This window comes from Rattus norvegicus, chromosome 14 (genome assembly GCF_021556685.1).
Source record: "Rattus norvegicus strain SHRSP/BbbUtx chromosome 14, alternate assembly SHRSP_T2T, whole genome shotgun sequence".
Taxonomy (NCBI): domain Eukaryota; kingdom Metazoa; phylum Chordata; class Mammalia; order Rodentia; family Muridae; genus Rattus; species Rattus norvegicus.
Genome location: NC_141547.1, coordinates 44,942,000 through 44,962,479, shown reverse-complemented (window position 1 = coordinate 44,962,479; position 20,480 = coordinate 44,942,000). Strand labels below are relative to the sequence as shown.

The following is a 20,480-nucleotide window of genomic DNA, read 5'->3' as shown; positions in this document are numbered from 1 at the left end:
CATTGTGTTAACAGTGGGACAGGAGAGGCTTAGTGACTGATTGGGTACAAAGGACTTATCAGAAGGCCATCAAGAAGAAACAGTACTTGAGAAAGCTAATGCATAAGAAATAACAGTTCCAACAGCTGTGTAAAATTATATAAAGAGTCACTGACTAAAAAGCTAGGATACAATCCAAGTGACAAGCTATGTACAGAAGCTTAGGGCTAGGAAAGTATTAGTGATGCAGTGGTAGAATCCTCACACCCAGAAATGTTAGAGCCAGGTCACTCTTGGATCAGGAAGTGTGATGCATCATAAACAGATATTCGGCACTCAGGCAACGTTGGAAAAAATAACTTGATCTAATGCCCTTAGACTCAGGTCTTGGTGAAGCAGGCACTATGTGAAGTTCTCATCCAGCATGGTCTTTTCTTTTTTTCTTTTTCTTTTTTTCTTTTTCTTTTTTTTTTTTCATCTTTATTAACTTGGGTATTTCTTATTTACATTTCCATTGTTATTCCCTGTCCCAGGTACCAGGCCAACATCCCCCTAAGCCCTCCCGCTCCCCTTCTATATAGGTGTTCCCCTCCCAATCCTCCCCCCATTATAGTCCTCCCCCCAACAATCACGTTCACTGGGGGTACAGTCATGGCAAGACCAAGGGTTTCCCCTTCCATTGGTGCTCTTACTAGGCTATTCATTGTTACCTATGAGGTTGGAGCCCAGGGTCACTCCATGTATAGTCTTTCGGTAGTGCTTAGTCCCTGGAAGCCCAGGTTGGTTGGCATTGTTGTTCATATGGGGTCTCGAACCCCTTCAAGCTCTTCCAGTCCTTTCTCTGATTCCTTCAACAGGGCTCCCCTTCGCAGTTCAGTGGTTTGCTGCTGGCATTCGCCTATGTATTTGCTGTATTCTGGCTGTGTCTCTCAGGAGAGATCTACATCCAGTTCCTGTCAGCCTGCACTTCTTTGCTTCGTCCATTTATCTAGTTTGGTGGCTGTATATGTATGGGCCACATGTGGAGCAGGCTCTGAATGGGTGTTCCTTCTGCCTCTGTTTTAAACTTTGCCTCCCTATTCCCTGCCAAGGATATTGTTGTTCCCCTTTTAAAGAAGGAGTGAAGCAATCGCATTTTGGTCATCCCTCTTGAGTTTCATGTGCTCTGCGCATCTAGGGCACTTCAAGCATTTGGGCTAATAGCCACTTATCAATGAGTGCATACCATGTGTGTTTTTCTGTGATTGGGTTACATCACTCAGGATGATATTTTCCACTATGATCCATTTGCCTATGAATTTCATAAACTCATTGTTTTTGAGAGCTGAGTAATATTCCATTGCGTAGATGTACCATATTTTCTGTATCCATCCCTCTGTGGAAGGGCATCTGGGTTCTTTCCAGCTTCTGGCTATTATAAATAAGGCTGCTATGAATAGTGGAGAATGTGTCTTTGTTATATGTTGGGGCATCTTTTAGGTATATACAAAAGAGAGGTATAGCTGGGTCCTCAGGTAGTTCAATGTCCAATTTTCTGAGGAACCTCCAGAATGATTTCGAGAATTGTTGTAACAGTCTGCAATCCCACCAACAATGGAAGAATGTTCCTCTTTCTCCACATCCTAGCCAGCATCTGCTGTCACCTGAGTTTTTGATCTTAGCCATTCTCACTGGTGTGAGGTGAAATCTCAAGGTTGTTTTGATTTGCATTTCCCTTATGACTAAAGATGTTGAACATTTCTTTAGGCGTTTCTCAGCCATTCGACATTCCTCAGCTGTGAATTCTTTGTTTAGCTCTGAACCCCATTTTTTAATAGGGTTATTTGTCTCCCTGCAATCTAACTTCTTGGGTTCTTTGTATATTTTGGATATAAGCCCTCTATCAGTTGTAGAATTGGACAAGATCTTTTCCCAATGTTGGTTGCCGTTTTCTCCAAACAACAGTGTCCTTTGCCTTACAGAAGCTTTGCAGTTTTATGAGATTCCATTTGTCGATTCTTGATCTTAGAGCATAAGCCATTGGTGTTCGGTTCAGGAAATTTTCTCCAGTGCCCATGTGTTCGAGATGCTTCCCCATTTTTTCTTCTATTAGTTTCCATGTATCTGCTTTAATGTAGAGGTCCTTGATCCACTTGGATTTAAGCTTTGTACAGGGTGATAAGCATGGATCGATCTGCATTCTTCTACATGTTGACCTCCAGTTGAACCAGCACCATTTGCAGAAAATGTTATCTTTTTTCCATGGGATGGTTTTGGCTCCTTTGTCAAAAATCAAGTGACCATAGGTGTGTGGATTCATTTCTGGGTCTTCAATTCTATTCCACTGGTCTATCTATCTATCTCTGTAACAATACCATTCAGTTTTTATCAATATTGCTCTGTAATACTGCTTGAGTTCAGGGATAGTGATTCCCCCAGAAGTCCTTTTATTGTCGAGAATAGTTTTAGCTATCCTGGGTTTTTGTTATTCCAAATGAATTTGCAAATTTTTCTGTCTAACTCTCTGAAGAATTAGATTAGGATTTTGATGGGGATTGCATTGAATCTGTAGATCGCTTTTGGTTAAATGGCCATTTTTACTCTATTAATCCTGCCAATCCATGAGCATGGGAGATCTTTCCATCTTCTGAGGTCTTCTTCAATTTCTTTCTTCAGAGACTTGAACTTCTTATCGTACAGAGCTTTTACTTGTTTGGTTAAAGTCACACCAAGGAATTTTGTGTTATTTGGGACTATTATGAAGGGTGTTGTTTCCCTAATTTCTTTCTCGGCTTGTTTCTCTTTGTGCAGAGGAAGTCTAATGATTTATTTGAGTTAATTTTATACCCAGCCACTTTGCTGAAGGTGTTTATCAGCTTTAGTAGTTCTCTGGTGGAACTTTTGGGATCACTTAAATATACTATCATATCATCTGCAAATAGTGATATTTTGACTTCTTCATTGCCAATCTATATCCCTTTGACCTCCTTTTGTTGTCTGATTACTCTGACTAGAACTTCGAGAAGTATACTGAATAAGTAGGGAGAGAGTGGGCAGCCTTGTCTAGTACATGATTTTAGTGGGATTGCTTCAAGTTTCTCTCCATTTAGTTTAATGTTAGCTACTGGTTTGCTATATACGGCTTTTACTATGTTTAGGTATGGGCCTTGAATTCTTATTCTTTCCAGGACTTTTAACATGAAGGGGTGTTGAATTTTGTCAAATACTTTCTCAGCATCTAACGAAATGATCATGTGGTATTGTTCTTTCAGTTTGATTATATAATGGATCAGGTTGATGGTTTTCCGTATATTAATCCGTCCTCATGCCTGGGATGAAGCCTACTTGATCATGATGGATTATTGTTTAGATGTGCTCTTGAATTTGGTTTGCAAGAATTTTATTGAATATTTTTGTGTCGATATTCATGAGGGAAATTGGTCTGAAGTTCTCTTTCTTTGTTGGGTCTGTGTGTGGTTTAGGTATAAGAGTAATTGTAGCTTCATAGAAGGAATTCGGAAGAGTTCCATCTGTTTCAAGTTTGTGGAATAGTTTGGATACTATTGGTATGAGATCTTCTATGAAGGTCTGATAGAATTCTGCACTGAACCCATCTGGACATGGGCTCTTTTTGGTTGGGAGACCTTAAATGACTGCTTCTATTTCCTTAGGAGTTATGGGGTAGTTTAAATGGTTTATCTATTCCTGATTTAACTTTGGTACCTGGTATCTGTCTAGGAAATTGTCCATTTCCTGCAGATTTTCAACTTTTGTATAATATATTCTTTTGTTGTAAGATCTGATGATTTTTTTAATTTCCTCTGATTCTGTAGTTATGTCTCCCTTTTCATTTCTGATTTTGTTAATTTGGACACAGTCTCTGTGTGCTCTCATTAGTCTGGCTAAGGGTTTATCTATCCTGTTGATTTTCTCAAAAACCAAGTTTTGGTTCTGTTGATTCTTTTTTTTTTTTTTTGGTTCTGTTGATTCTTTGTATAGTCCTTTTGGTTTCTACTTGGTTGATTTCTGCTCGGAGTTTGATTATTTCCTGCCTTGTACTCCTCCTGGATGTATCTGCTTCTTTTTGTTCTAGAGCTTTTAGGTGTACTGTCAAGCTGCTGATATATGCTCTCTCCTGTTTCTTTCTGCAGGCACTCAGAGCTATGAGTTTTCCTCTTAGCACAGCTTTCATTGTGTCCCATAAGTTTGGGTACGTTGTACCTTCATTTTCATTAAATTCTAAGAAGTCTTTAATTTCTTTCTTTATTTCTTCCTTGACCAGATTATCATTGAATACAGCATTGTTCAACTTCCATGTATATGTGGGCATTCTTCCCTTATTATTATTGAAGACCAGCTTTAAAACGTGGTGGTCTGATAGGACACATGGGATTATTTCTATCTTTCTGTATCTGTGAAGGCCTGTTTTATGACCAATTTTATGGTGAATTTTGGAGAAAGTACCATGAGGTGGTGAGAAGAAGGTATATCCTTTTGTTTTAGGAGAGAATGTTCTATCGGTAAAGTCCATTTGGTTCCTGACTTCTCTTAGCCTGTCTACGCCTCTGTTTAATTTCTGTTTCCATGATCTGTCCATTGATGAGAGTGGGGTGTTGAAATCTCCTACTATTATTGTGTGAGGTGCAATATGTGCTTTGAGCTTTAGTAAGGTTTCTTTTATGTATGTAGGTGCCCTGTTATTTGGAGCACAGATATTTAGGATTGAGAGTTTATCGTGGTGGATTTTGCCTTTGATGAATATGAAGTGTCCTTCCTTATCTTTTTTGATGACTTTTAGTTGAAAATCTATTTTATTCGATATTAGAACGGCTACTCCAGTTTGCTTCTTCAGACCATCTGCTTGGAAAGTTGTTTTTCAGCCTTTCACTCTAAGGTCTGTCTTTGTCTCTGAGGTGTGTTTCCTGTAGGCAGCAGAATGCAGGGTCCTCATTGCATATTCAGTTTGTTAATCTATATCTTTTTATTGGGGAGTTGACACCATTGATATTGAGAGATATTAAGGAATAGTGATTATTGCTTCCTGTTATATTCATATTTGGATGTGAGGTTATGTTTGTGTGCTTTTCTTCTCTTTGTTTTGTTGCCAAGACGATTAGTTTCTTGCTTTTTCTAGGGTGTAGCTCGCCTCCTTATGTTGGGCTTTACCATTTATTACCTTTTGTAGTGCTGGATTTGTAGAAAGATATTGTGTAAATTTGGTTTTGTCATGAAATATCTTGGTTTCTCCATCTATGTTAATTCAGAGTTTTGCACGATACAGTAACCTGGGCTGGCATTTGTGTTCTCTTAGGGTCTGTATGACATCTGTCCAGGATCTTCTGGCTTTCATAGTCTCTGGCGAGAAGTCTGGTGTGATTTTGATGGGTCTGCCTTTATATGTTACTTGACCTTTTTCCCTTAGTACTTTTAATATTCTTTCTTTATTTTGTGCATTTGGTGTTTTGACTATTATGTGATGGGAGGAGTTTCTTTTCTGGTCCAATCTATTTGCAGTTCTGTAGGCTTCTTGTATGTTTATGGGCATCTCTTTCTTTAGGTTAGGGAAGTTTTCTTCTATGATTTTGTTGAAGATATTTACTGGTCCTTTGAGCTGGAAGTCTTCACTCTCTTCTATACCTATTATCCTTAGGTTTGATCTTCTCATTGAGTCCTGGGTTTCCTGTATGTTTCAGACCAGTAGCTTTTTCTGTTGTACATTATCTTTGACAGTTGTGTCTATGATTTCTATGGAATCTTCTGCTCCTGAGATTCTCTTCTCTATCTCTTGTATTCTGTTGGCGATACTTGTATCTCTGGCTCCTTTTCTTCCCTTTGGTTTTCTATATCCAGGGTTGTCTCCCTTTGTTCTTTCTTTATTGCTTCTATTTCCATTTTTAATTCCTTCACCTGTTTGATTGTGTTTTCCTGGAATTCTTTCAGGGATTTTTGTGATTCCTCTCCATAGGCTTCTACTTGTTTATTTATGTTTTCCTGCATTTCTCTAAGGGAGTTCTTTATGTCTTTCTTGAAGTCCTCCATCATCGTGATCAATTGTGATTTTAAATCTAGATCTTGCTTTTCTGGTGTGTTCGGATATTCAGTGTTTGCTTTGATGGGAAAATTGGGCTCTGATGATGCCATGTAGTCTTAGTTTCTGTTTCTTGGGTTCCTGCACTTGCCTCTCGCCATCAGGTTGTCTCTGGTGTTACCTTGTTCTGCTATTTCTGACAGTGGCTAGACTGTCTTATAGGCCTGTGTGTCAGGAGTGCTGTAGACCTGTTTTCCTGTTTTCTTTCAGCCAGTTATGGGAACAGAGTGTTCCACTTTCAGGTGTGTAGTCGTTCCTGTCTACTGGTCTTCAGCTGTTCCTGTGGGCTTTTGTCCTGACTCTACCAGGCAGATCCCTTGGAACAGAAAAGTTGGTCTTACCCGTGGTCCCACAGCTGAAGTTGCTCCTGGGGGGCTGCTTTTGAGCTCTTTGTGAGGGCGACAACCAGGAGGGCCTGTGCCACCTTTTCCTGGGGCCCCTGTGCACCGGGGTCCCAGATAGTGTTAGGTGTTTTCCTCTGGAGTCAGAAATGTGGGCAGAGGGTAGTCTCTTCTGGCTTCCCCGGGGTGTTTTACCCTCTGAAGGTTTAGCTCTCCCTCCTAAGGGATTTGGGTGCAGGGAGCTGTTGACCGGGACTCTTCAGTTCTGGGCGGTGTCTGGACTGCAGGGGACCTGCTGCTTGAGTGCCCCTATCTTCTGGTTCCCAGAGGCCCTATACAGTTTCCTCTTGGACCAGGGATGTGTGCAGGCGTGGGCAGTATTGGTGGTCTCTCCTGCTCTGCAGTCTCAAGAGTGCCCACCTGTCCAGGTGGTGAGCTCTCTCTCACACAGGGTTTGGGAGCAGAGAGCTGTAGGCTGTGGGTGGGGATCAGCGAGGTTCTGGCTCCAGCTAAAAACCGGAAGTGTCCAGCATGGTCTTTTCAGCACTCAATAAACCTTGGAACTAATCTCAACTCCTGGGGTAAAATCAGCAAGTTCCAAAGATCATAGACTTAGTTAATAATTCTCTGCACTAATGTACTTCTTGTGGGTAATTCGGACACTGCCCATGAGCCTCCATTAGCTCCCACATCACCCAGAAACTATTTAGGAAGCAGTTTCTCAAATCCTAATAGTTATTGGAGTCATAGTATAAGTGTAGCTTTTCAGAGAATTGAGGATCTGAATAGAGGTCTAACAAACCCAGTGACAATATATGAAAAAAAAAAATAAAAGTACCTTGCCTCTTTGAGGTCCCTGTTGATATGTAAGATTCTGTGAGTTCATTTTTCCTGTCTGTGACATTCAAATAATTTTAATTACTAACCTTCCAGATTTGCTGTTGGTGTGAATCAGGGCTTTTTTATTTAATTAAACCAGCTTATCTATCAACCCTCATAATTAATCCATCCTATCTTAATTGCTTTTCCATTTTCAGATTCAGTCATCATATATTAACATAAATATAGGAAAATTGAGTCATTTGGTGATAGAAGAGTGTGAAATGTCTGTTAGATTCAGTTGCACACTTCCTTCACATATTTAGAAAGATTCAAAATAGCTTAGTGAAAATTCATTCGTAACCCACCAGAAACTCACAAATCAGAAAAGGAAATCAGTATCTCAACTTGTTCATTTACCTAGCAACATCAAATATTTAAATTCCACCATGTACTTCACCTAATTTCCCATTCTCTTATTTTTACACTAGTCCAGCGAAGAACAGTAAAGCAGTACCCCCAGGAAGCCATTCTGGTTCTGGGGTTAGTTGCGGGGTCACAGTGCCCATCAACTTACTTTACTACTGGTGGATCTTTCATTCACTCATAATCACTGAAGAGCTAGCAAGGGAATGAAGCAAATAAAAGTCCCTGGAGCATACATTCCTGCAGGAGCACAGGAACAAGTACTGGGAAAAGAAGTACACGATAGTAGATGTCTTCATGGCTTCTGCAGTCAGTGCTCTCTCTGAGGGGATACCATTGAAGCTGGCACTGAAATAACAGTATGGGGTCATGAGCTGATCTCAGGACCAGGCATATCAGGTCACAACAGAAACAAAGATCTGGTGTGGGAGTCTAACTCAGGAACAGTGAAGGCCAGCACTGGGGTGGAACAAACAGAGGAAGGATTGAAAGATAAACATATGGCAAGAGAGAAAGTGTGTGTATTCAACCAAGGGAGTGTAGATTCCTACATGTGATCTGAGCTACACTTGGAAAGATCAGTCTGGAGAGCCTGTGGTAAATAGGTTGGGAGAATTCTAATATGGAATTGGCACAGTCCAGATGAGAAAGAGCTCAGCTTCTATTCTAAAGGCAAAAGAATTTTCCATTCTTTCCCAACCTTACTGCATACATATATATTGACTTTGATCATTGTCCCCACCATTGTCTTCTCCTCACTCTCCCTTTCTTTTTCTCACCAAACCTCTTCTTTTTCTCATTTCATTCCTGTCATTGTGGCTTTTTCATTTGTTTATGGCCCACTGTATTTGATTGGGGTTGCCTTCCTGAGCAAGGATGGGAGATTATTTTCTTGATCAAGGGAAATGTATCAATGGCTACCACTAAGGGATATCACATAAACATTCACACAAATGCACATTCACACATACACACACACACACACACACACACACACACACACACACACACACGCACAAACATTACCTGCTTAAAGTTTCTTGAGATGGGTGGAACCTCGTGAGTCCCTCCCGAATCTGTGATAGAATGATGTTGGGCCCAATCTTTTTTATATATCTGATTATGTTGCCTACATGTCTGTATGTGTACCACATATATGCATGGTGCCCACAGAGGTTAGAAGAGGTCACTAGATCCCCTAGAAATTGAGTTATGGGCAGTTGTGACCAACCATGTGAATCTTGGGAATCAAACATAGGAGTTCTACAAGACTAACAAGTGCTCTTAACCACTGAGACACCACTCCAGTCTCAGATGGGCAGGTAGATACTGGCACTCTGATCTCATAAGTACAATAGTCATATTATGCCAAGAAAATAATCATTTCATTGCCCCCCCTTCCTGAACTCTGAGTCTAGCACTCTTTCTTCCCTCTCTGATGTCCCCAAGTCTTATAGAAGATGATGTGTAGGGGTTGGGGATTTAGCTCAGTGGTAGAGCGCTTGCCTAGCAAGCGCAAGACCCTGGGTTCAGTCTCCAGCTCCGAAAAAAAGAAAAGAAAAAAAAAAAAAAAAAAGAAGATGATGTGTATATGTGCTGTTGAGGACCACAAACTCAACAACCACTTCTCCCCAGCACTTTCACCCATTAGAAATCCCTACATTAACTATTTGCACTAGAAAAGGAAGCTTCTCTGGCCAAGGCTGAGAGCTGTACTAATCCAGGTGCATAAACAGAAAATGTTAGATGGCAGTGTGATATCATGTCTATATACCAAGACAACAGTGACAGACTCTTCCCTAGGCTAGTGCTATGCAGGCTGTTGGAGGAGAAGAGTCATCAACATCCCTCCCAAACTCTAAAATGCTTATAGTTTGTAATGCCAACATAACAAGCAAGATATGCCCACTGGTGCCACAGTGGTATTATAGTTACAGGGATAATAACCACTTTCTGCTTGGATTTAGACCTGCTGACTCCAGAGGAGAAAGTAGTCCTATAAATGATATTTTTTTACTGTTGTTGTTGGAGGGACTGAGGTTGAAACCAGGGCCTTATTCATGGTAAGAATGGTCTCTAGATTAACTCTAACTTTAACAATTTTTATTTCACACATCCCTTAACCATAACATAACTTATTGCATAGGCTATATTCACAGTTTTCTCTTGTGTCTATTTCTGCTATTGTAACAAACTAACCCCTGGTGTGGCTGCCTGAACTTGTCTGAGTTTGGCTACCTAGAGGTATCTAACATGTGGCACCTTTCTCAACACTTCTGCCATTTGTATTCTTTTAATTAAGCACAGGAAAACATACATATAATGTTACTTTTTCATAGAGTCCTCATTAGAAATTACTTAAGATAATGCACACAGAAGTACTTGATATACTATCATAAACACTAAAGAAATGTTGTTGTTGTTGTTGTTGTTTTTTCTTTTTTTTTGGAGCTGGGGACCGAACCCAGGGCCTTGCAGTTGCTAGGCAAGTGCTCTACCGCTGAGCTAAATCCCCAACCCTAGAAATGTTAATGAGTAGGTCCTACACTACTCTTTTCCTCCTGGCTATGGTATATTAAAATCTTAGCACTGGATAATAAGAATTAACAATAAGAGTGTTCCATGTTCCTCATATTATACTATAGTTATTTCCATGTATCAAACATCAATTTTCAAATTTTAAGACAACGATCCCTATTTAACATAGCTCCAAACTTCCATGCACTGTACCATTTGTTTATGTTTTAATTTGGGAAACAGCATCTTTCTTTGTCATCCCAGGTGTCCTAGAACTCACTGTGAGGAAAGATCATGCTGGTCTTGAGCTCACAGAGATCCACTCACTTCGGCCTCTCAACTGCAGGGATTACAAGTATAGGCCCCCATTCCCAGTTGGTATTTATTTTTTAATGACCTTTCAGTACTTTGATTTTTAAAATCGGCTAAGGTTTTTCAGAGATATTGACTATTATCAGCTTTATAATAAAGTCAATGTTTTCAGCTTTTAAAATAGGCCAAGGGAGAGTGGGTATCTGATCCCAAGATTATATAGATCATACAAAAGATCAATATATTGTCTCTAGCAACACTGTGGCACCACAGGGTTGGCTCAGCATGGTCCTCCTACGTTCTCTTCCCCATTAGGCTCTGGACCACATTGCCTCTAAGGTAGGAAAAGACTCTATTTTCCCAGGTCTCAAATTATCTGAAATCCTTGTATTCCTCTGGTTCTGGCTTCCCTGTAAACACCAGCGTCTGCCGTGCTACAGAGCTACAGCTGCACTTTAGACCCGTGATTGAATATTTGCTTCTCAAAATAGGCTTGAGAACAGTAGGAAAATACGGTAGGTCAGAGCAGCATATGGCTGAATTTTCATGGACAGATGTGCTGGAGAATAACAAGGATATTTATTCTTTTAAGTTATTATCTTCGTTATAAATGAGATGTGCAGATATTTTGTATTGTAGCTGGAATTGAGGTACTCTCAGATAATATAGTTTTCGTGAGATAGCCCATTAACCTAGTTCCTGAACACTGTGGTTCTCATGTTTACTGAAGTCAGCTAGACAACAAACTCTTGGCAGCCATAATCTCAAGAATGTCACCACTCATGGCAGAATTTTGGCACTAGCAACACAGAGAGCTTTGATACTCCGCCCCCTCCTCTTCAAAATGTTTAAAATTAAATACATAATGCTTATGGAGTTCTGTTTTGGGTTCTCTGTTACTTCTTGCATTTCTAATAACTGGAATAAAAATATTTTATTTCAGAACTCTTACGTGATAGAGCATTTATAAAAACAGCTCCTGCTTCTGATATACAACATGGCATCCCTAAGTCCAGGGTGGAGGATGCCATCTGTTGAACTACTGGTCCAGTGACTCCACAGACAGTGGGCTCTGATAGTTGGGATTAGTGCTTTCCAGGAGTAGTTTAGTGATAATTATTCCTATTTATTGTGCTGAGTATGTGGATGCTGCATCTCACTTTGTAAAAAATGCTGGATTATTTCTGGACATTATAGAAAACAATAGTATAGTCCAGATGGGTGTAACTGAACCAATCAACCTGTATATTTTTTTTTCTTTTCTTTTTTTTCGGAGCTGGGGACCGAACCCAGGGCCTTGTGCTTGCTAGGCAAGCACTCTACCACTGAGCTAAATCCCCAACCCCAACCTGTATATTTTTAAATGCTTGTGATATATGAAGCTCAAATATCCGATAGGCCAAAAGTACTTCCTTCTCCTTCCTCCAAAAACAGTGGAGCATGGATGTGGAAAAGTTTGGTATAAACACCTACGTGGGCATGAACAATCAACTGTAAATTCTCAGCCTCACTGGTCACACACAGCTGCCAGTTGAAGCTGTCATTCATCCATGGATGAATTTTTTTTCACAGACCGAGTGGATGGATGCCTGTGGAATTAGCCTAGCAGCCAAAGATCACATCAGTTCACAACTGAGCACCCCAGTTTGATTACATTTATATTATTAGTTACTCCTTGGCATACTCATTTGGCACATGTTTGTTTTCTGTTACAGATACAGGAGCAGAACGGCAGGCACTAAGAGAAACTGTGTATCCAAAACTTCGAGAATTCTGCAGAGAAAACTATGGGTTGGAATTTCAGGTAATACACACCTTGCTTTCCATCACAACATGGGCACTACAAAAGACAGTTTTTAAGCTCCAGATAGTCTTTATGTCTTTAAATATGGAAAAAGAAATGCATACATGAGAAATGCAAATACCTTAGATAATTTTGATGATTTCATATTTGCTTCTGTTTCTTAGACTCTGCCTAGTGTTTGTCATATTTTTCTTCAAACCATATTTATTTTAATTTTCTTCGTCTCTATTCTATACCAAAAAGCTGAAAGTTGCTAAAACTTCAGGCTTAGGCTGTGGCCAACAGAAACGTATTACAACTCAAGTCGGGACTAGCTTTTTGCAGTCCTTCCTTTCAGAGGGTGAACAACCCTCTCGTTCTCTTATCCTATCTGTAAATGGGATGTCTTCTTCCCTAAGGATTGCAGTGGTGTACCTGTCCCAAGCTTCCCCACCCCCGTGTATGTGTGTTGGTCCTGCAAAAACAGTAACCACCCACATCATTATTAAAGTTCACCAAACCCAGCAATTTTATTTATTTTGCCATATGATAGGAAAAAATGCTAAATGTATCTTGGACATCCAACATCTAAAGTTGGTAGCTTCTAAAGCAAATAGTACTATTTATTCAGAACTTTTGAGCCTCATTTACCATGGAAATCTTAACTGTCAGGTGTTCTCAACTCCATGTTTATGTGTCAGGTGATGAATATGAAATTAGACTTCATGGTAGAATAGCGCATCATTCACCATTGTGGGAGGAAGACAATTTCACCCTCCATTTGTTGCATCCTGGATAAATAGTTTATCTCAGTACACCTCATGATGATTTCAAATACGGTTTAGGAAGTAATCACCTCTAAATGGCTCCAATCTTGATACACATTGTCAGTCAGCAGTGGGCCATTATGAAACACGCTGAACAGTTACTCATACATCACCATTTCCTTGATAAATGGAAACCTAAATTAAATTCTTTGACATTTCAGCAGTGCCTTCTCTGGGGATCCTGGCTGTAAAGATAACAGCTCCCCAATTGTTACAAACTCCCAACCTGTCAAGATTCCCAAGGACTTGGACATTCCTTGGGGACTCAATTACTGTAGGGAGAGAAAAGTGTCTTGGCATGTTAGTTGTGGTTTTGAGTTCATTGTGCATCATCTCTGTCAGCAGAGGAAGGAAGGTGTTGAGTATAGAACACACGTCACAAAACGAGACATCAACGGAGATTAGCAAAAGGAAGGAAATAGAAGTGTTAAAGGTGTTTTTTTGAAAATTGAAGATAACCATGGATAAAGGCTGAAGTAGCCAGAGGAACACTCCAAAAGAGGTCAGCATAGACAAGAGTGTCAGAATTCCCCTCCATGAGGTGCTAGGTAGCAGCGTACACATAAATGATCACAGAAACAAACATGATCCCAAGTGCATTTACCTGCTCTTGCTCAAGGGCAGCATCCAAAGTAGCCATGGAGATGGGGTCCATGTGAGATGATGCTGAGACTAAAGCAAAATGTGCCAAGTAGTATTTGCTTGCCAGCTGCCAGCATAACAGAAGCCCAAATGCATGTTATCTGAATCTTCCAAGAATGTACCTTGTGGTACCTCTGTGGGCAGTTAATTATACATCTCCTGGAAGATGGATTTTCTAGGCAACAGTTCTCTTTCCTCAACTGCAATTATATGTGCTCCCAGGGGCTTCATGAGAAACTGGCTCATCCATAGTACTCAAGATTACATCCTCAGTTGTGCGATAAACCCATGGGAAACAAAGGTCAGCACCCCTGTGGCATGAAAGCCTCTTTTGCTTCTAGTTGGCCTTTGTTTAAGATGCTGTTTTCATGGGCTCTGGTTCTCTCCCAACTACTCTTCTTTCTTGGCTGGTTCTTCCTCCCCATCATTGCCTTCTGGAACCTGCTCATTCTTAGGTCTCTTCATATCTAATCTCAGATATCTATCTATCTATCCATCTCTATCTATCTATCCATCTATCGGTCTATCTATCTATTTATCTATCTATCTACCTACTTATCCTATCTATCTATCCATCTATCTGTCTGTCTATCTATCTATCTATCTATCTATCTATCTATCTATCTGGCTGTGACTATATGTGTCACTTTTAGCTCTTAAACCTTGAACCCTGCCCCCTTTAAATTGGCCCTGGCTGTTTTCTTGCCATGAGTACTTACTCCTTCCTCTTCAGGGCAATATTTTCTAATTATTCCAATGTGCTCCACTTCCTAGGGGCATGTACCTTGGGACCTAAAGTCAACCCCACATGCCACTTTATTGTCACATTATTTTAACTCTTTGGATAGTGTGTGCCATTGTCAGATGTTTTCTTACAGATTGTATTTCTTACCCTTTCTCACTGGGATCTAAATTTCACAGTATGAAGCACTAACCTATCCCCATGGCAGCTACACCCCTCATCCTAGGATGATGCCTGTTATCAGTAAGACTTAGCAAGAATTTGCAGCATAACAGTGTAAACTTCACCACCTTAAAAACTTCTCTGATCACCAGACCCTGACAAGATATGACACATATCCTCTCCTGGGATCTTCTAAACCTCTACACAATAATCATTCATTGAATTCATTCAAAAGGAATATAAAGAACACTGGACTCACACTGGCTGACATTCTAAATGCTAGAAATACAGGAACGGAGAAGTGGGAACTCTCAGAAGCCCTCTTCATAGAAGGAGCAATGCTGTTGAGGAAGGCAGGTGATAAGCAAATTCCAAGGAGGATAAATGCATCTTATTGAGTGGAAAGTGTATGAGAAATGAAGATGGCTTTAGGGAGTTAAGGGAGACCAGGTGGCCAGGAAGGATTTGCTGACAAGATGATATTTAAGCAAATATCTTCAGAGAGCGACAAAGCAAATCATGCAGATGTCTGGAGGAGGAGCCCAGACATGGGGAACAAGAAAGGAGGCTCAAGAAGGGAAAGGGAACGCTTAGAATATTCTACAAACAGTGAGAAGGACACAAATGCATAGAGGGAGCAAGGGACTAATTCTAGAAGACATACAAGTCGATCACATGGGACCTGATGGAACGTGATCAAGGACTTGGAATTTTAGAAAGGTTCAGAGAGATGCCTCAGTGACTAAAGGTACTTACCATCAAGGCTGACAACTGAGCTGGATCCCCAGAAACTACATAATGGAAGGAAAGGAGTAGTTTCCCCGAGAAATCCTCTGACTGCCACACAAGCACGTGACATGTGTGTGAGCACACCCACACATACAAATACATGCATAAGATGTAAATAATGGGCAGCAGCTCTCTGCTCCCAGACCCGGTGAGAGAGAGACCCAACCGCCTGGTCAGGTGGGCACTCCTGAGGCTGCAGAGCGGAAGAGACCACCAACACTGCTCACCCCTGCCCACATCCCTGGCCCAAGAGGAATCTGTATAAGGCCTCTGGGCTCCCGTGGGGGAGGGCCCAGGAGCGGCAGGACCCCTGCGCCTGAGACACCGCCGGAACCTGAAAGAAACAGACCGGATAAACAGTTCTCTGCACCCAAATCCCGTGGGAGGGAGAGCTAAACCTTAAGAGAGGCAGACAAGCCTGGGAAACCAGAAGAGACTGCTCCCTGCACACACATCTCAGACGCCAGAGGAAAAAGCCAAAGACCATCTGGAACCCTGGTGCACTGAAGCTCCCGGAAGGGGCGGCACAGGTCTTCCTGGTTGCTGCCGCAGCAGAGAGCCCCTGGGCAGCACCCCACGAGCGAACCTGAGCCTCGGGACCACAGGTAAGACCAAAATTTCTGCTGCAAGAAAGCTGCCTGGTGAGCTTGGGACACACGGAAGCAGAATTTCTCTAGGACCGGGCACGTTCTGTGTTTACCGGAAGTCCCACACCCGCGGATCCCGGCCCTCAGCAGCTCTCTGCTCCCAGACCTGGTGAGAGAGAGACCCAACCGCCTGGTCAGGTGGGCACTCCTGAGGCTGCAGAGCGGAAGAGACCACCAACACTGCTCACCCCTGCCCACATCCCTGGCCCAAGAGGAAACTGTATAAGGCCTCTGGGCTCGCGTGGGGGAGGGCCCAGGAGCGGCAGGACCACTGCGCCTGAGACACCGCCGGAACCTGAAAGAAACAGACCGGATAAACAGTTCTCTGCACCCAAATCCCGTGGGAGGGAGAGCTAAACCTTCAGAGAGGCAGACAAGCCTGGGAAACCAGAAGAGACTGCTCCCTGCACACACATCTCGGACGCCAGAGGAAAAAGCCAAAGACCATCTGGAACTCTGGTGCACTGAAGCTCCCGGAAGGGGCGGCACAGGTCTTCCTGGTTGCTGCCGCTGCAGAGAGCCCGTGGGCAGCACCCCATGAGCGAACTTGAGCCTCAGGACCACAGGTAAGACCAAATTTTCTGCTGCAAGAAAGCTGCCTGGTGAACTCAAGACACAGGCCCACAGGAACAGCTGAAGACCTGTAGAGAGGAAAAACTACACGCCCGAAAGCAGAACACTCTGTCCCCAAAACTGACTGAAAGAGAGGAAAACAGGTCTACAGCACTCCTGACACACAGGCTTATACGACAGTCTAGCCACTGTCAGAAATAGCAGAACAAACTAACACTAGAGATAATCTGATGGCGAGAGGCAAGCACAGGAACACAAGCAACAGAAACCAAGACTGCATGGCATCATCGGAGCCCAATTCTCCCACCAAAGCAAACACGGAATATCCAAACACACCAGAAAAGCAAGATCTAGTTTCAAAATCATATTTGATCATGATGCTGGAGGACTTCAAGAAAGACATGAAGAACTCGCTTAGAGAACAAGTAGAAGCCTACAGAGAAGAATCACAAAAATCCCTGAAAGAATTCCAGGAAAACATAAATAAAAAAGTAGAAGCCCATAGAGAGGAGACACAAAAATCCCTGAAAGAATTCCAGGAAAACACAATCAAACAGTTGAAGGAATTAAAAATGGAAATAGAAGCAATCAAGAAAGAACACATGGAAACAACCCTGGATATAGAAAACCAAAAGAAGAGACAAGGAGCTGTAGATACAAGCTTCACCAACAGAATACAAGAGATGGAAGAGAGAATCTCAGGAGCAGAAGATTCCATAGAAATCATTGACTCAACTGTCAAAGATAATGTAAAGCGGAAAAAGCTACTGGTCCAAAACATACAGGAAATCCAGGACTCAATGAGAAGATCAAACCTAAGGATAATAGGTATAGAAGAGAGTGAAGACTCCCAGCTCAAAGGACCAGTAAATATCTTCAACAAAATCATAGAAGAAAACTTCCCTAACCTAAAAAAAGAGATACCCATAGACATACAAGAAGCCTACAGAACTCCAAATAGATTGGACCAGAAAAGAAACACCTCCCGTCACATAATTGCCAAAACACCAAACGCACAAAATAAAGAAAGAATATTAAAAGCAGTAAGGGAAAAAGGTCAAGTAACATATAAAGGGAGACCTATCAGAATCACACCAGACTTCTCGCCAGAAACTATGAAGGCCAGAAGATCCTGGACTGATGTCATACAGACCCTAGAGAACACAAATGCCAGCCCAGGTTACTGTATCCAGCAAAACTCTCAATTAACATTGATGGAGAAACCAAGATATTCCATGACAAAACCAAATTTACACAATATCTTTCCACAAATCCAGCACTACAAAGGATAATAAATGGTAAAGCCCAACATAAGGAGGCAAGCTATACCCTAGAAGAAGCAAGAAACTAATCGTCTTGGCAACAAAACAAAGAGAATGAAAGCACACAAACATAACCTCACATCCAAATATGAATATAAAGGGAAACAATAATCACTATTCCTTAATATCTCTCAATATCAATGGCCTCAACTCCCCAATAAAAAGACATAGATTAACAAACTGGATATGCAACGAGGACCCTGCATTCTGCTGCCTACAGGAAACACACCTCAGAGACAAAGACAGACACTACCTCAGAGTGAAAGGCTGGAAAACAACTTTCCAAGCAAATGGTCAGAAGAAGCAAGCTGGAGTAGCCATTCTAATATCAAATAAAATCAATTTCCAACTAAAAGTCATCAAAAAAGATAAGGAAGGACACTTTATATTCATCAAAGGAAAAATCCACCAAGATGAACTCTCAATCCTAAATATCTATGCCCCAAATACAAGGGCACCTACATACGTGAAAGAAACCTTACTGAAGCTCAAAACACACATTGCACCTCACACAATAATAGTGGGAGATTTCAACACCCCACTCTCATCAATGGACAGATCATGGAAACAGAAATTAAACAGTGATGTCGACAGACTAAGAGAAGTCATGAGCCAAATGGACTTAACGGATATTTATAGAACATTCTATCCTAAAGCAAAAGGATATACCTTCTTCTCAGCTCCTCATGGTACTTTCTCCAAAATTGACCATATAATTGGTCAAAAAACGGGCCTCAACAGGTACAGAAAGATAGAAATAATCCCATGCGTGCTATCCGACCACCACGGCCTAAAACTGGTCTTCAATAACAATAAGGGAAGAATGCCCACATATACGTGGAAATTGAACAATGCTCTACTCAATGATAACCTGGTCAAGGAAGAAATAAAGAAAGAAATTAAAAACTTTTTAGAATTTAATGAAAATGAAGATACAACATACTCAAACTTATGGGACACAATGAAAGCTGTGCTAAGAGGAAAACTCATAGCGCTGAGTGCCTGCAGAAAGAAACAGGAAAGAGCATATGTCAGCAGCTTGACAGCATACCTAAAAGCTCTAGAACAAAAAGAAGCAAATACACCCAGAAGGAGTAGAAGGCAGGAAATAATCAAACTCAGAGCTGAAATCAACCAAGTAGAAACAAAAAGGACCATAGAAAGAATCAACAGAACCAAAAGTTGGTTCTTTGAGAAAATCAACAAGATAGATAAACCCTTAGCCAGACTAACGAGAGGACACAGAGAGTGTGTCCAAATTAACAAAATCAGAAATGAAAAGGGAGACATAACTACAGATTCAGAGGAAATTCAAAAGATCATCAGATCTTACTATAAAAACCTATATTCAACAAAATTTGAAAATCTTCAGGAAATGGACAATTTCCTAGACAGATACCAGGTATCGAAGTTAAATCAGGAACAGATAAACCAGTTAAACAACCCCATAACTCCTAAGGAAATAGAAGCAGTCATTAAAGGTCTCCCAACCAAAAAGAGCCCAGGTCCAGACGGGTTTAGTGCAGAATTCTATCAAACCTTCATAGAAGACCTCATACCAATATTATCCAAACTATTCCACAAAATTGAAACAGATGGATCACTACCGAATTCCTTCTACGAAGCCACAATTACTCTTATACCTAAACCACACAAAGACCCAACAAAGAAAGAGAACTTCAGACCAATTTCCCTTATGAATATCGACGCAAAAATACTCAATAAAATTCTGGCAAACCGAATTCAAGAGCACATCAAAACAATCATCCACCATGATCAAGTAGGCTTCATCCCAGGCATGCAGGGATGGTTTAATATACAGAAAACCATCAACGTGATCCATTATATAAACAAACTGAAAGAACAGAACCACATGATCATTTCATTAGATGCTGAGAAAGCATTTGACAAAATTCAACACCCCTTCATGATAAAAGTCCTGGAAAGAATAGGAATTCAAGGCCCATACCTAAACATAGTAAAAGCCATATACAGCAAACCAGTTGCTAACATTAAACTAAATGGAGAGAAACTTGAAGCAATCCCACTAAAATCAGGGACTAGACAAGGCTGCCCACTCTCTCCCTACTTATTCAATATAGTTCTTGAAGTTCTAGCCAGAGCAATCAGACAACAAAAGGAAATCAAGGGGATACAGATCGGAAAAGAAGAGGTCAAAATATCACTATTTGCAGATGACATGATAGTATATTTAAGTGATCCCAAAAGTTCCACCAGAGAACTACTAAAGCTGATAAACAACTTCAGCAAAGTGGCTGGGTATAAAATTAACTCAAATAAATCAGTTGCCTTCCTCTATACAAAAGAGAAACAAGCCGAGAAAGAAATTAGAGAAACGACACCCTTCATAATAGACCCAAATAATATAAAGTACCTCGGTGTGACTTTAACCAAGCAAGTAAAAGATCTGTACAATAAGAACTTCAAGACACTGAGGAAAGAAATTGAAGAAGACCTCAGAAGATGGAAAGATCTCCCATGCTCATGGATTGGCAGGATTAATATAGTAAA

At 41.0% G+C, this 20,480-nt stretch overlaps 1 protein-coding gene across 1 annotated transcript in view; it reads left to right on the top strand.

Annotated features, from left to right (window-relative positions):
• Positions 1-20,480, top strand: part of Nwd2 (NACHT and WD repeat domain containing 2) — a 191,134-nt gene that overhangs the window by 72,659 nt on the left and 97,995 nt on the right. The window contains 1 exon segment of the mRNA NM_001432794.1: positions 12,177-12,265. Coding sequence (NP_001419723.1) covers positions 12,177-12,265 — 89 coding nt within the window.